Source organism: Alosa sapidissima, chromosome 12 (assembly GCF_018492685.1).
Source record: "Alosa sapidissima isolate fAloSap1 chromosome 12, fAloSap1.pri, whole genome shotgun sequence".
Taxonomy (NCBI): Eukaryota; Metazoa; Chordata; class Actinopteri; order Clupeiformes; family Clupeidae; genus Alosa; species Alosa sapidissima.
In genome coordinates, this window is record NC_055968.1 from 1,051,505 (window position 1) to 1,068,169 (window position 16,665).

Consider the following 16,665-nt stretch of genomic DNA (forward strand, 5'->3'; position numbering starts at 1 on the left):
TGCGTCTGACGTCAGAGGTAAAAAAATGACGTCTGGGTGATTTGCTGCAATGCCAGAGCCTTTGTGCCAGAGCAGACACAGCATTGGCTGCTGGAAACAGGAAATGCAGCCGCTATAGTTGCAGCAGAAGAAACAAGATGCCAGAGCAATGTGCAGCATATTCCTGCTCAAATCGGCGGACCATCGCAAACAGGGCTCGGGGGATTACTTTTCACAAGTAAGATTTAACATTATCATACTATTGGTTGTATTTTGTGAATGCAATATTACCAGAGTTGAAAAGGAGCAAGGATCTTTGTTATTGTATGTAAATCGTAGCCAGCTAGCTAGGCTACTTGCTAGTGTTCAGGTGTTCACCCGGCTATGAACTGAGACTTGATGAGTCATATTCCGTAACACTGACTTACATTACAACTGACACAAGAATGCTATTGTAGAATTGAATCAAATATTACTAATATAACATTGGCCGGCGAATTTTACACAAAGTGGCACAGACTGTAGCCTATTATCGGGCAGTTGCTACTTGTAGCATAGCTAGTAATAAGTGTGTTGGTGGTAGCTTCACTATTTCCTGAATAAACTAACTTTTCAATAGCTTAACTTCTTTATATGAAGTAGCTTGGCCCAACAAGCTACACTTTTGTCATGTGAAATTAGCACAATTTAAAGTAGCTTCCTATGTAGTGAACTAGCCTACTGCTGTGTTTGTGTTACTAAGCTTGCTACATTTGACTGGGGTGGTAGTTTTGTGTAGTGAAGTTTTATTCATGGCAGAGTAACTGATAGTTTTGCTCACTACAATTCCCAAGTAGCTTGCCCAACACTGTATTATTCACATGTAATTCACTCTAACAAAAATAAGATGCATCTCAAATCCCTTTTTATTCATTTATTTATTTTATATCTCCCCAGAACTGCCTTGCACTTGTTGTTGCCACGGCCCTGGTCACGGGGGAAGCCGTGCCTGCCCATCTAAATTATGTAAGCTACTAATGAAGCCTCTTCCTCCGGGAGGAGGGCACGGCTGGGGTGGGGCTGGTAGGCGTAGCGGCCTCGCCGATGGTCCTGGAGAGTGTTGTGGGGGATGCCGTAGCGGGCCCCCACCGTTCTCAGGCTCCCTTGTATGCTTTGTTTTGTTTTGCCATTTTCTAAAAGCACACACACACGCACAAAACACTTTGAGTTTTCTGTTTTATGATTTTTAAAGAATAAATGGTTAATTCATTCAACTGTTTCATTAGTTCTTTGAGATCACTGGGTTGAAGCAAAATGTTTACATTTGTCTTGCATGGCTTACATTATAACTATATATATAAACTTAATAAAACGTGTTCATTAGCTAGTTCCTTGATCACTGGGTTGAAGCAAAATGTTTACATTTGTCCTGGTGGCTTACATTAATGTGAGGGGGCGGGGAGAGGCTATATAGCGTCTGGCGCTTTTCATTCAAGTGTTCAAAAACTTTCTAGCACACGCCAAAGTGCAGTTTCTTCTGCTTAAGCTGCTACCTTACTTACCTTGTTTATTGACACCCTGCCTCATCGTGCAGGGTGTCTTATAGCAGTTAGATTTCATTATGACACATTTGACTCTTTTGTCTTTAAAAGACCTTATGTCGCTGATCTGCAAAATATTATTAATCACAAAAAATGGCGCGTTCAGTCATCGGTCGTTTCCGAGACCTCGTGAACATAGTTTTTAAACCGCCGTTTTAAATGGGGTTTTATTAACCTTATAACACTCATTTTAGGTTAGAAATGTTCAACATCAATAACCATTATGTTCAACTTCAATACTATAGACCACATGACCAAAACTTTTTTTGAGGGGTATGCAACAACAATATTGGCGCCCCCCCCAAAAAAAAACCCACACAAACAACTAAAGCAAAATAATTTACACTATTACTGTGCATTAGTGTGTATTGAATATGTTTTTAAAGAAATGCTGCCAATTTGATGTTTAACTTGTTGTTATACTTGATAAGTATTGATAAATGATGCATTATTGTCACTTTCAGAAAGTCTAAACGGTTCTCATAACGTCCTTTTGCCAGCTATTGTTCACAGGCTGATAGGCCTACTCTAGCCTTGTTTGTTTGCACCACATTGACAACACAATATTAAGTCATTACAAGGAGCCTTCATTGTTAGGATATGGAAACATGTAATGAGTTGCTGCTAGCGTGACATTTCTGTTTGCAGTTGGCCATTAAAAGTGCAGTATGAGCATGGTAGCCACCTAGCTATCTGAATGGAATAGGCTATGTTTCAATCGGCATTATGCTTAACAAACGCTAGTTAGTCTGTTAACACATATTTGCAAGCCTCCAAGCACAGACGTCATCACTTTAAATCCTACCTGTTGCCTTTCACCGTCCACTTATTTAACTGCTGTTGCATCCCTTGACATGCTATCTCCTTTTCCCTCTTTCTTTTTCTATTTTTAGCCGCCAACAGCTTTTTTTGCTGTATCCATCTTTTTCCATAGACGGGAACTCACTTCTCGTAGGCCTATCTGCTCGCTCAGCGCTGACGGCGCCCCCACTCCCTCTTCTATGTCAAAATTCTATGATGGAATCTTATGAGATATAGGCGCCTACTCTAGGTTAGTCCTCTAAAATGTTATAGAACATTGAGAAAATGTTGAAATGATTTAGAAACAGACAGCAGTAGCTACATATAGAAAATACCAAATATATTATTTTATTTTTTTTACCATCGCTTTGGCGCCCCTATGCGCCGCATATAGCACATACCCACTTTTTGCGCCACTGCCTCCTTCACTGGAGTCAACGCGAGATCCCTGCCCACCGCCATTTTTAAATGCTACTAGGGTGTCATTGTACTTACCAGTGAAATGTCGTCTTCAAAGGGCGTGGACTTCGATAATTTGTGAAGAAGATCAAAGAGGACAAAACACAGTTTCCAAAGATATATATAACTTTATTTAACCTGGAAGTGATTAATTGTACATTCGATTCAAAGGGTCGCTGTACGGATTCATGTTACGGAAGCGCCGCTGTACGGATTGTGATGCGGAACTGCTAGGCATATGCTAAGTTAGTCTTTCGTGTCTTCGTTTGCCATTACATTGTTCCCAGCTAACGTTATGTGGCGGTTACGTAACTTTATTACCAAACATACGTTGCCGCCAAGTTCTAACGTTGCCGATACGTGCGGGTGAAAGACGTGATTACGTTGCCGCAACATATCTTGGCAACGTTTCTCGCACGTAACCTCCACGTAACCGCCACATCGCGGCAACCAAAAGACATACTGGCGACATTGTAGCAACCTTCCTGAGAAAGGTTGCCATAATGTCGCCAGCACGTTAGGGCGGATCTGCATGTGCAGTCCTCATTTGCCCATAGAATCCACAAAATCTAGTCACATTCATATACCTGCATTCTGGCTGGTGGCTGTTGCTAATATTGACCCCAAGCCTATTCAAGACAGCTGCACTAACAAGTATCAATTTATGACTGCCACGCACAAAATGTAGTTGAGATAGCCTAGACAAGCCACATTCATATTTTACCTGCATTTTGACTGGCTGTTGCTAATGTTGAGCCTATTCAAAAGAAAAGACAACTGTACACTAACAAATTATATTTTATTTAAAATAATGTGGAAATTCAATTTTGCGGATGGTCTTCCACCTGCTGTTCCATCCGACCCTGTGAAGAACAAATAAAAGAGAACAGGTGAGTGCATTTACAGTATATTAATGTTACATTCAGTCAACAGTCATTTTACATTTAGTCAAAACTTAAATAGGATATGCCAATAGCTGGTTACGCTAGACTTTTTTGCTGCTGCTGGGTCAATCCTTCGCCCTTGCACTTGTAGCCTAGATCAAGTGTGAGGATGCCGTTGCGGCAACGTAATTTGTTTACTTAATGGCAACTTCCTGTAGGCAACGTTGTGGCAACGTCACTTACACTACCAAGAGGCAACGTTATCAAAATTAACAAGCCATTACGTTGCGGCAACGTAATTTGTTTACTTAATGGCAACTTCCTGTAGGCAACGTTGTGGCAACGTCACTTACACTACCAAGAGGCAACGTTATCAAAATGACCAAGTCACTACGTCGTGGCAACGTAATTTGTTTACTTAATGGCAACTTCCTGCAGGCAACGTTGTGGCAATGTTGCCACAACGTTGCCAGAAAGTAATGTCGCCATGACCAAATGGCAACTTATAGGCAACGTTGCCATTTGGTCGTGTGTTAGCTGGGTTACAATTATCATCATGCCATAGTCAACACACAGCCACTAACAAGCAGTAAAAAGTATAATAATAAAAGTTTTTAGGCCTATATGTTCTAACTGTTTACATAATGGGTAACATGCTTCACATAAGCCTTATTTAGGTTAATAGTGGCGATTTTTTTTTAGCTGCGCAGACAGGACCTGTCATGTAAGGCGTACAAATAGTCACTATAGTAACCGGTAAACTGTTTTCGGAATGGCTACGTGAGCTCTGCTGCGGCAGAGCCATGGCTCTGTGCTGTGGTTGCACTTCCGCCTAAATTCCGCCGTGGGACGGCTCATGCTCACATTTATCATTTTTAGATATTGAGTGATCATATCGCCCCATACAATACCAATAGCACGTGTGTGCGCAGTGTAATAACAGACGCTGGCTGGCATTCGGGAGCTTTAAAAATAGTGTTTTTTTTTTTATAGTGGATGGAATCCACTATCTTGAAATCTCCTGGCTTCTTCTTCTTATTATAGTGCATGAAAATGCACTATACTGTTCTTCCAAAATGTCTTATTACAGTGCATGAAAATGCACTGTACTGTTCTTCCTAGGCTTCTTATTCTTATTATAGTGCATGAAAAATGCACTGTACTGTTCTTCCTAGGCTTCTTCTTCTTCTTCTTCTTCTTCTAACGCGTTTAATGCAGCTTCAACCGTTTAACGTAGAAACTTCATTCAAACTATGTTACGTAGGTCTTACTTGGGAAATGATTAGCTACTTAACATGTTAGCATGCTAGTTAGCATAGTTAGCATACCTACTAAAAATGATTAGCTAGGTTAGCTAAGTCACATGGTTAGCATGTTAGCATGCTAGTTAGCATAACTGCTAAAAATGATTACCTAAGTTGGCTAAGTCACATGGTTAACATAGTTAGTGTGTTAGCATGCTAGTTAGCACAGTTAGCATAACTACTAAAAATGATTGGTTAGGTTAGCTAAGTCACATGGTTAGCATAGTTAACATTGTTAGCATGCTATGTTTGCATTTTCATGCACTGTATTTCCTTCAGGAAATGCTTTTCTAGTTACAGTGCATGAAAATGCACTGTACTGTTCTTCCTAGGCTTCTTATTACAGTGCATGAAAATGCACTGTACTGTTCTTCCAAGGCATTTTATTATTATTCTTCTTCTAACGCACTTAATGCAGCTTCAACCGTTTAACGTAGAAACTTCATTCAAACTATGTTACGTAGGTCTTACTTAGGACATGGGTGCTATGTATTTTTCAGCTTTGTAACTTTTATACTTTTTAAACTATTAATTAAAAACTGTTCAAAATTTCCCCATAGACTTAACATGGGCTGATGACATCACAATAGAGCCGTTAAGCAATTAGAATCCTATGGCAGGTGTTCGGGCCACCTGGACCAACTGCCAGTCTCAGGCTTTAAGCATACAAACTGGCCCTATTAAGACTACACATCCTGTTCAACTGCTTCCTCTGCCAAAAACTGTTTCAAAATAAAAGTCCTCACTATAATATTTTACTGTTAAACAATTTAACCCTTTAAACTACTGAACTTTTTAACTGTTCAGCCATTGTAACTGTTACTTGTCATCAACTATGACTCCTACCCACTGTAGCTAGTTAGCATGGTTAGCATAGTTAGCATTGCTAACATTGTTAACATTTTTAGCAAAACTGCTAAAAATGATTATAGTCCAGGCATTCTGTGAGAAAAAACACCCAACCCAAAACTAATTGCAACAGAATTTTTTTTGTTCATGTTTTTCATAAAAGCATGAAACTTAGTACAATTGTACAGTTTGAAGCCCTGAACATTTTCAGATTAAAACTGGTATAAAAAAAAACCTAATAGTTGCCATGGCAACCATTACACATTTTACTACAAATGAATTAGACCTATATTTTGCATCATATTTCCTGAACCAAACATGGTATATCAGAACAAGTGATGTATTGATGGTCCAGGATTTTCATGACACCACATACGACATCACACCGTATGGCATTTATAACAATATTTGAAAAATTAAACATTTTGTCCATCATATGAATCGTAACATTTCCTGTCAGATTTCCGCCATAGAACAGGAGTTGTATCCACAGCTCATCAGCTGTCAGAAAACTGTCATCAGCTGTCTGGTGCTTTATGCCTTAGAGATTTCCTAAAAGTAATAAGTGAAAGTAGGCCTATGGCAATGACAAAGATTCTAGAGCATTACACTCTAAGATATTTGGCCTAATGGTAGTTGGTAAATTTGTATTTATAAGGTTCTAACTTAGAATTCCAATTCGGTTAAAATTTGTTCATCCAAATCAGACATTTGGTGAAATCTTGTAAGATTTTGTGCAATTTTGGTGAAATATTGGTTTCACTTCAGAAATTCAGGCCAACTTAAGCAGGTAAGTTTGTCATCCAGTGTGTTACACATAGAGTTATCTAGAAATGTAAACTACTTTAGTATTTTGTGTGCAGTGGATTAAACAAAGAGGAAGGCTAACCTAAGATTAAAAACACATTCATTTAGAGCCTATCTCACTCAATAATTAAATGGTGGTGGCATATCTGTCTTCATTTCAGGGCAACAGCATGGAAACATGTGTATTCTGTGATCACCCTGTGTCAGACGATGATCAAGCTACGTCTGCCCTTGGGGAAAAGGGGTGTGAAGGTATTTTCAAAGCGGCAGAGGCTCGTGGAGATACGATACTTGTTCAAAGTGGACAGAGGGTTCATAAGAAATGCAGAAAAGACTACTGCAACCCAATCTGAATTTCAGGCCATAAAAGGCATTCTGGAGCTATTGAGTCTTTACATCCTGCCCAACCTGTACTACATTCCATGGAACAAAAATTCTCATTTGATGTAAACTGTCTATTTTGTGGACAGCCGGCAAAATATGACGGAAAGAAAAGAGGATATGAGATGTTCCCTGTGAGAACAAAAGATTTTCAGGATTCTGTGCGTGAGCTATGCTTTGAGCGCAATGATAGCTGGGCTTTAAAAGTTCTGGCAAGAATAGAATTTGTTCAAGATCTTCACGCTGCAGATGCAGTCTACCACCAACAGTGCAGTGTGAATTTTCGAACAAAAAAACAAATACCTCACCCTTATGATGAGAATCTGTATTGTCCAAAGAAAAAGGGCAGGCCTCATGATCTTGCCAGAACAGAAGCATTCCTGAAGGTAGTCAAATATTTAGAGCAGAATGATGATGAACAGATCACACTAGGAGACACACATTCACACATTCCATGGTATGGGCATCATAGCAGGAGTTACACCACAGACCAAAGGGCCCAAACCAATACCTCGGATAACCATGACATCACATGATATAGCAGCAGTTGGATGTGTCAATATCCACATTTGGAAGTCAAAGACCCCTAGCCTCTCATCCATGTCTTATGGAAAGATTGAGAATGCCACATACGTGGATAATGACTCTAACCTGCAGCTACTCTGAAAGTCTCTCGGGCCCTAAAACCTAAACTGCCTGGGTGGTCAGGACTAATGCAACAAATCCACAAAGGAAATCACCCTGGGAAGTCATCAGTTGTTTTCATGCCTATGATAGACATGAGTCCTACAGATATGTCTTGTGTGTATTCCACCCTGAAGTTTGTTTGTGAACAAGCAAAGAAATATAGTGTTACTCCCATCATCACCTTTGATCAGCCACTTTGGTGGAAAGCTATGACCATCATTGAGAGTGAACCACAAGACAGTGATCTTTGCCAGATAGTGCTCCGTCTTGGAGGTTTCCATACAATGATGAGTTTCCTGGGATGTATTGGCTACCTGATGGCAGCATCAGGCCTACAGGAGCTACTAGAGACTATTTATGCAAAGAATGCTGTTGTGCATATGCTGTCTGGAAAGGCAACATCTCGTGCTATCAGAGGACACTTCTTGGTGGATGCAGCATTGAATACACTAATTTTGTCGGAGGTATACAACCATGTCCTCCCCCAAACCACCCAATGGCATGCAGGTGTTGCTGAAATATGTGGAAACTCTGCAATCCAATCAAATGAACATCTGGAACAGCCACCCCAGACAACACAGAGATGCACTGTGGATAATGATGATCTGCTTCTGGCCACTAAGTTACTAGAGAGAATGATGAAAAATAACATCAGCTTCATGGAGATTGAAGATTCATCAGTCTTGAAAAGAATGGAGGGAAAGATGGATGAAGCAAAAGAGAAAATGAAAAACTCACGGACTGCTACCCTATGGCTTCAATATATGGACATGATAGACATACTCAGGCGGTTCATTTTGGCAGAGCGTCTGGGAAACTGGAAACTTCACATCAACACACTTTCTGACATGCTGCCATACCTAGCTGCATTTCAAGTCAGCTAATCTGTACCTGCAAAAAATGTCCAAACTTGAACATGAACAACCTGCCACTTTTCAACACTTTGAGGGTGGTCTCCATGTCATCAGGAGAAGTGATCGCCTTTGGGCTGGCCTCTCCACGGACTTAGTCATTGAGCAGGTACTGATGAGAAGCATGAAGACGAATGGTGGTCTGACAAGAGGTAAAGGCATGACAGAGTTGCAGCGGGTGACCCGGTTGCTGTCAATGCCTGCATGTGCTGAGGTCAACAATGCCATGCAAGAAGTCACCGGAACAGCATTCACAACAAGTGAACAGCATAAGGACAGCATGCAAGCAAGAATTGAAAAGGATCAAAAAGACATCCAAGAGCTTGAGAATTTCCTACAACATCGGAACCCTTTCACATCAGACCCTTCCCTCCGCAACATCACTAGTGGAGTCACAGCTGACAGCTCTGCTAATGTAGATAAGGCCAAAGATGTTGGTCTGCATATCTTACATAAAATGGAGGGAAAGAATGTTGCAGAGTATACTTTTAGGAAAAATGATTGGCTGCTAGTGTCACTGCTCTAACATGCCATCAAAGCTGATGGTGAATTTGTGCAGGTTGCTCCTGAGCTTTTGTTCCAGCGCTACATTGCTGCATCAGAATACATGGAGAATCCTGATGAAATCTTCCGGTATGAATTATGCGGACATCCTCCTGCATTGTTTGATAACATGGGGATGATGAGGAAGGCTAACAAACCAGCACTCACAGATGCTGTATTAGCTCTACATACGCCTGATGAACATGACCCCTCATGTAATGTCCATTTTGTACTTGATGGAGGCTCTCTCTTGCAAAAGTTACCTTGGCCACGTGGGCTTACCTATGGTGCCATTGCAGATTTATACATCAACCACGTAAGGAAGAAATACGGCCAATCAACTGTGATTGTATTTGATGGATATGACAGTGGACCATCTACCAAGGACAGCACACATCAGCGTCGCAGAAAAGGATATATGGAGCCAACAATTACCTTCACAGAAGATATGGTATGTAACTCCCAAAAAGAGAATTTCCTGTCAAACAAGGCAAATAAACAACGGATGTTAAATCTCATGGTAAGAAAGTTTCAAGATGAGAGTTTCAGAGTCTTCCATAGTGATGGAGACGCTGACCTGCTGATTGTGCAGACAGCAGTACAGGAGGCTATAACTGAAAAAACTGTCGTTGTCGGAGAAGACACAGACTTGCTGGCTTTGCTGTGTCATCATGTAAACCTGGACAGTCACAGTCTTCCTTAAACAGGATGGAAAGAGAACACGAATTTGGAACATTACCAACTTAAAAAAAGACTTGGGTGAAGTTTGTAAATATATCCTCTTTGGGCATGCAGCATTAGGCTGTGATACAACATCAAGCCTCTTTGGGGTTGGAAAAGGCGCCGCCTTAAAACTGATAGTAAAAAATGAACACTTTAGGAAACAAGCAGCTGTGTTCTATAATGAGTTTTCAACCAAAAAAGAAATTGAACAAGCCGGACAAGCAGTGCTTCTGATTGTTTATGGTGCAAAACATGTGAATATTGACAGACTTTGACATAAAATATTCAGTAAAAAAGTTGCGACGAGTTCGACCTTTGTCCATCCACAAGTGCTACCTCCTACTGCCTCAGCCACAAAATACCACAGTTTCCGTGTGTATTTGCAAGTACAGGAATGGTTAGGTAGAGCAGACCTGAATCCAACTGATTGGGGCTGGCATCTGGTAGATGGAAAACTCATCCCTAAAGAAACAGACCTTCCCCCAGCTCTCCTGAAAGTAATTAGGTGCAACTGCAAAACAGATTGTACTAGAGCAACCTGCAGTTGCAGAAAGCATGGGCTCCAGTGCTCTCCAGCCTGTGGGGATTGTAGGGGTGTAAATTGCACAAATGCTCCTCATCCAGAAATTTCAGGCCCCTGATGAAGACGACATGTAAATAAATTTGTTTGTGTAAATGAAGCAGTGTGTCTGATCAATTCGATTTACTGAGAGAAAAATCATATTCATTAATTATGTACAGCTTTAACATTGTAGAACAATTTAGCAACAAATCTGTTTGAAGTATAAATTGAACAACTCTTTGAAAATATAAAAGATTTTTACTCAACAATGCAAGATTCTAAAATTCCATGTTAGTTTAAATGGGGTCCAATATTCTTTAGAATGCTTATTCTAAAACATTCTAATCACTGTTTTGTCAGAATTTCCTGAAGGATAATGCATAAAAACAACCCTCATTTTAACATATTTCCACCAACTGGATTTTCATGGACTTTTACTATGGTGTTTAGATCACCAATTGAAATATAAAAATGGAAAAATAAATTCTGTTGCAATTAGTTTTGGGTCAGACCTTACTTTGCCTGGACTATTAGCTAAGTTAGCTAAGTAACATGGTTAGCATAGTTAGCATGTTAGCATGCTAGTTAGCATTTTTAGTAAAACTGCTAAAAATGATTAGCTAAGTTAGCTAAGTAACATGGTTAGCATAGTTGGCATGCTAGCATGTTAACATGCTAGTAAGCATTTTTAGCAAAACTGCTAAAAATTATTAACTAAGTAACATGGTTAGCATAGTTAGCAGGCTAGCATGCTAGTTAGCATTTTTAGCAAAACTGCTAAAAATGATTAGCTAAGTAACATGGTTAGCATAGTTAGCATGCTACCATGCTAGTTAGCATAACTGTTAAAAATGAAAACATTAGCTAAGTTAAGTAACTTGGTTAACATTATTATCTTTGATAACATAGTTAGCATAACTGCTAGCAAACATTAGAGCCATTCTACCTGTCAGTTATCGTCAATTATCTACCTAAATAATTTAACCAATTAAATTATCCACCTATTTAACCGTTCAATCATTCCAACTATATCAAACCTTATCTACCAAGCAAATCATTTACCTATATAAACTATCCACCTATTTAACTGTTCAGTCATTCCAACTATATTAAACCTCATCTACCTAGCAACCAATATAGTTTGTTTTTACTCTGTATGATATTTTACATCATCTAAGTCACATGGTTAGCATAGTAGCATGTTAGCATTTTTTTCAAAACTGCTAGAAAACATGAGCTAAGTTAACTAAGTAACTTGGTCAAAATAATTAGCTTTGTTAGCATACTGCTAGCAAACATTAGAGCCATTCCAACTGTCAGTTATCGTCAACTATCTATCTATATACAGCCTTTAAACTATTTGTCTACCAACACGCATTAAACTATCAGTATGTCAACAACCTTTAAACTATCTACATATAACTTTTAAACTTTCAACATTCATTAAACTATCTGTCTATTAAACTATCTACATTCAACTTTTAAACTGTCTACGTCTAAACCATCAACTTTTTATTAAGCTATGCTATGTCTGTCCTAGCTTCATTTTCATGCACTCGTAATTCCCTGGAATTACATTTTCTAGTTCTTATTACAGTGCATGAAAATGCACTGTACTGTTCTTCCTAGGCTTCTTCTTATTACAGTGCATGAAAATGCACTGTACTGTTCTTCCTAGGCTTCTTATTCTTATGCTTCTTCTTATTATAGTGTGGGGCGGAAGCTGCACTGAATACAACAGGAAAGCCCTGCAGCGCATAGTGAACACAGCTGGAAGGATTATTGGTGCTTCACTCCCCTCCCTGAAGGACATTTACACCACCCACCTCACCCGCAAGGCGACCAAAATTGTGAGTGATGCAAGTCACCCCGCTCACAATCTGTTTGATCTACTGCCCTCTGGGAAGAGGTACAGAAGCCTGCGCTCCCACACTACCAGACTCACCAACAGCTTTATACACCAAGCTGTAAGGATGCTGAACTCTCTCCCTCCTCTCCCCCCTCCACCCTCAGCTACATAACATCCTGGACATTGGACCCAAAATGGCCGCCTGCACTACTCCACTTGCACACTTGCACACTTGTACACTTTACACAACACTTCTGCTGCTCTTACATAACTTGCACCACTATGCCACTTTCTTTCTTACTTAGGTCAAACAGAACTACCCAAGCCTTTTATTGGCCTGACTTTGCACTAGTATTTTATTGACTGTCTATGCACAATTTCAACCAAATTTTGCTGCTCTTATTTTTTCATTATTATATGTGCCCACTTATTTACTTACTTTTTTGTTTACTTGAATGTCATGTTTGTCTGTGGACCTAAATTGGCAAAATATGTCTTGTCTTCACCGTGGGATAGTGAGAAACGTAATTTCGATCTCTTTGTATGTCTGGAACATGTGAAGAAATTGACAATAAAGCTGACTTTGACTAGTGCATGAAAATGCACTATACTGTTCTTCCAAAATTTGTTATTACAGTGCATGAAAATGCACTGTACTGTTCTTCCAAGGCAATTAGAGTGCATGAAAATGCACTCTACTGTTATCCGAATTATTCTTATTACAGTGCATGAAAATGCACTGTACTGTTATTCCAAGGCATTTTATTATTATAGTGCATGAAAATGCACTATACTGTTCTTCCAAAATTTCTTATTACAGTGCATGAAAATGCACTGTACTGTTCTTCCTAGGCTTCTTCTTATTACAGTGCATGAAAATGCACTGTACTGTTCTTCCTAGGCTTCTTATTACAGTGCATGAAAATGCACTGTACTGTTCTTCCAAGGCATTTTATTACAGTGCATGAAAATGCACTGTACTGTTCTTCCAAGGCATTTTATTATTATTCTTCTTCTAACGCACTTAACCCTTTCGTGCCCGTGCCGAACATTCCATTTTTGGTGCTGGATGACCTCCTTACACAAAAAACCTTATTTCTTGAGTATAATACATACCATCAATGGGATATACATACCATTGTAATCAGAAGGGTCAGTTCTATCAAATGATGTAAAATACATATGGTAATGTTGATATAGTAATGAACAGTCTTTGAAAATCCTCTCCAAATGTATACCGAAATTCGTTAAAATTGAATTTCATTCGCATAAAAATGAATTTTCATCATATTTCTATACGAGATAGAGAAAAATATAGAGTGTATGACATGTTCAGCAAGTTGTGGGCTATTTAACAAAAAAGACTGAATTGGAATATCATTAACCTTTCAAAAGTTATGATAAATTAAGTGATAAGTGTAAAAAAATGCAGGAAACGGGATTTAGAATGTTGACAGAATTCACATTCTCTTTCTCACCAAAAACATAAAAGTATGCATAAAAACTAATAATGAAGTCAGACACAATGGTTTAGATTTATTTGGTCCATAAGAATAAACCATTTATTTGTATATAAGCAAATGCTACAGTCAACAATAATGATATATAAAAGAAAAACATGTACCTTACCAGTAATACAGGAAGTAAGTATACTGTATATTTATTGAAGATCAATTCTGAAGAGACATAGAATACATTTGATTCAACAGATACAACTTCCTTATATAAATTAGTGTAATATGAAAATGATATACATCTATAAAATGTATTATTTATGAAAAGCTAGGAATACAATCAACTTCAACATCACTCAAAAATCAATGTGTCTAAACATTTGAAAGTGGATTACATAGAACAAGCCTGTTGAGAATAAACACATACACACATATAAACACAAACTCACACACACACACACACACACACAGAGGAGGATAGGGAAAGGTGGGGTGGGGAACCTGAAGGTTAAACACAGAGGACCTATGACTCATAACGAAACGCATCCCCTTCTGTAGAATGCCAAATCTGACAGCAATTTTGTTTACCAAAAAAGCAGTCACCTACCGCTAAACTCCAGGCCATACAAGCTACTTTAGTGTTATTATGTATTGTTTTTATAACAAAGCCAACAATTTTTCTTTGGCTCCTGCTGTACAGGAATATGTACTTGATGAAAAGATGACAGAGTAGTAGTTGGAGCAGCTGAAGGCGAGGCTGAAATTTTGACGGAAATGCCTGCCAGCTGTTGTGATAGATTTTCGCCAAAATCTTTCTGGCTGTAGCTACCAAACCTAGGTTCAACACCAGATTCTGCATTGCCAAACTTGAAATAATAAGAAACTACTGAAACAGCAATGTCAATGGAGAAAAAGTGTACACAATATGTATTTCTCATTTGGTCAACGCTCCCTGATCCCTTCAGAGACTTGGCTCCCCAGTAGCAATGGATATTAGGGAGGGAAGTGAAGTCCCATGTCAATGATCAATCCCAGAAAACTGTGAAACTCTTCTGGGGTCTCTTCGTCCCATGCCCCTGCACTGTGTGTTTGCATACAACGGCCTACTAAGCACAACCTCCCACCCGTTCCGGTTGGTAAAACCACATATGCCTGGGTTTTAGTGGCAGTCTACACCACCCTACGCACGCCACCTAAATCTATACCTTCTTCCTCCATCCTCACATGGTCTTCAACATTGTGAGCGCAAGCTCATCAGCAGTCAGCCACCTCTTCAGGCCTGCAAGGAGGTCTGTGTAGGTCTTGTCATCCTCCATCTGAAACAACAGTAAAATCATACAAATGTAATACATTTATTAATTTAAAAAATAAAATCACAAAACTACAGATGTGTGCGTGTGTGCACATACATACACAAGAAGAGGTAGCCTAAACTATTGAAGCATTTTGAGTAACTCAAAAATATTTAGAAGTATGAAAAGTCATTTTATTACACATGGGTTTAGCTACCCTAAATCTGATTGCCTGGCTGGCATTAAGATAAAGACAGATTACATTTCACCTAGTAACTAACTGCTTAAATGCAATAATGACATTTCTGACATAATATGTGATTTCACATCATGTTTTCTATAAAACTACATATTGAGAAGAGTAGAATATCAAGTCATGCCATCTTAGAAAATGTTGAGACAAGCACGTCTGATGTTTGTCATTTAGAAGCAAGGTAAAACAGTTCACTACAAACTGCCTAGCGAGGTAACAACCCGATGAGAGGCAATACGTTAATTAGCACTACATTTCTGACAGAATCCGTGATTTCACATCTTGTTTTCTACAACTACATATTGAGAGGAGTAAAAATATCGCTCAACTTATTTCATGTAAGAGAACGCAACTTAGAAACGCGGCGCCCATTGATTTATTCAGCTTTGGTATGCTATACTGACTTGCCAATATAATGCTTACCTAACAAGCAAATTGGTACTAGAAAACAAACTTACTTACAAGTTATATACTAACAGGTTTTTAAATGAAATTGTCAAATGAAAATAACTGATATAAAAAGCAAACGAGAATACTGCAAGCAGTTCAGAGTAATGCAGATAGCTAAAGTTACATGACGATGCACTTAGCCCCCGCTATGCCATAATGTTGACGCTGATGAGAAAGCATATTACTGTCAAATAACATGATTTTATGACTACAAATTAAGATTAACCATAACTAGAAACGATGTAAAATATATATTACCTCAGTTTATCCAGCTGTGTGGTTTCCAGTCGAGGTAAACTCCAACGAAGTGCAGGTGGCATCTGGCGGTCCATGTTAAAATGTACGACTGAAGTGAAAAGTTTTTTTCACGACTCATCTTCAAGTATCAAAAACATTTCGCGCCATAAACCCCTTAAAGGAGAATTCCGGTGTGATATTGACCTAAAGTGTATCGAAACATGATACCGAGTGTGAACGTATGTCTCATAGCCCATCTCGGCTTGTCCCCTGTACTCCAAAATCTGGCGCTAGTTAGCCGATGCTACCAACATCTTTTTCAATAGTGGTGCTTCGGCATCGGGCTAGCCATGCAAATAAATCACTGTTTTACACCCATTTACGAGGCTCAATGTATCTCCACACTTCATTGGTAGACTTCCGAGGGCCCTGACATTTAAAACGAGACATTGAGAACTTTGAAAAAGCACTGGTAGTTTACTTACAAGACGATTTATACAGACAGTATCTTCACGAAGTTTAGCGTTTGCAGCCATCTTGAATTTAGTCACGATAAGTCGAGCAACGAGTAAGAATGAACAGCTATGATAAGGGATCAGATTCCAAAAATAATTCAGTGGAAATGCATGGATTCCAGTTGCTGCTACTGGAAGAAACTGG

The 16,665-nt window shown here is 39.1% G+C and overlaps 1 protein-coding gene across 5 annotated transcripts in view; it reads right to left on the reverse strand.

The window, feature by feature from the left end:
* Positions 1–16,665, reverse strand: part of LOC121677445 (Fc receptor-like protein 5) — a 167,287-nt gene that overhangs the window by 52,105 nt on the left and 98,517 nt on the right. The window contains exon 9 of one of the 5 annotated variants that reach the window (XM_042056191.1): positions 3,600–3,682. The exons of the other annotated variants lie outside the window; for them this stretch is intronic. Coding sequence (XP_041912125.1) covers positions 3,619–3,682 — 64 coding nt within the window. The 3' untranslated portion in view covers positions 3,600–3,618. Of the gene's footprint in view, positions 1–3,599; positions 3,683–16,665 lie in introns of those variants that run through there. 5 annotated transcript variants of the gene reach the window in all.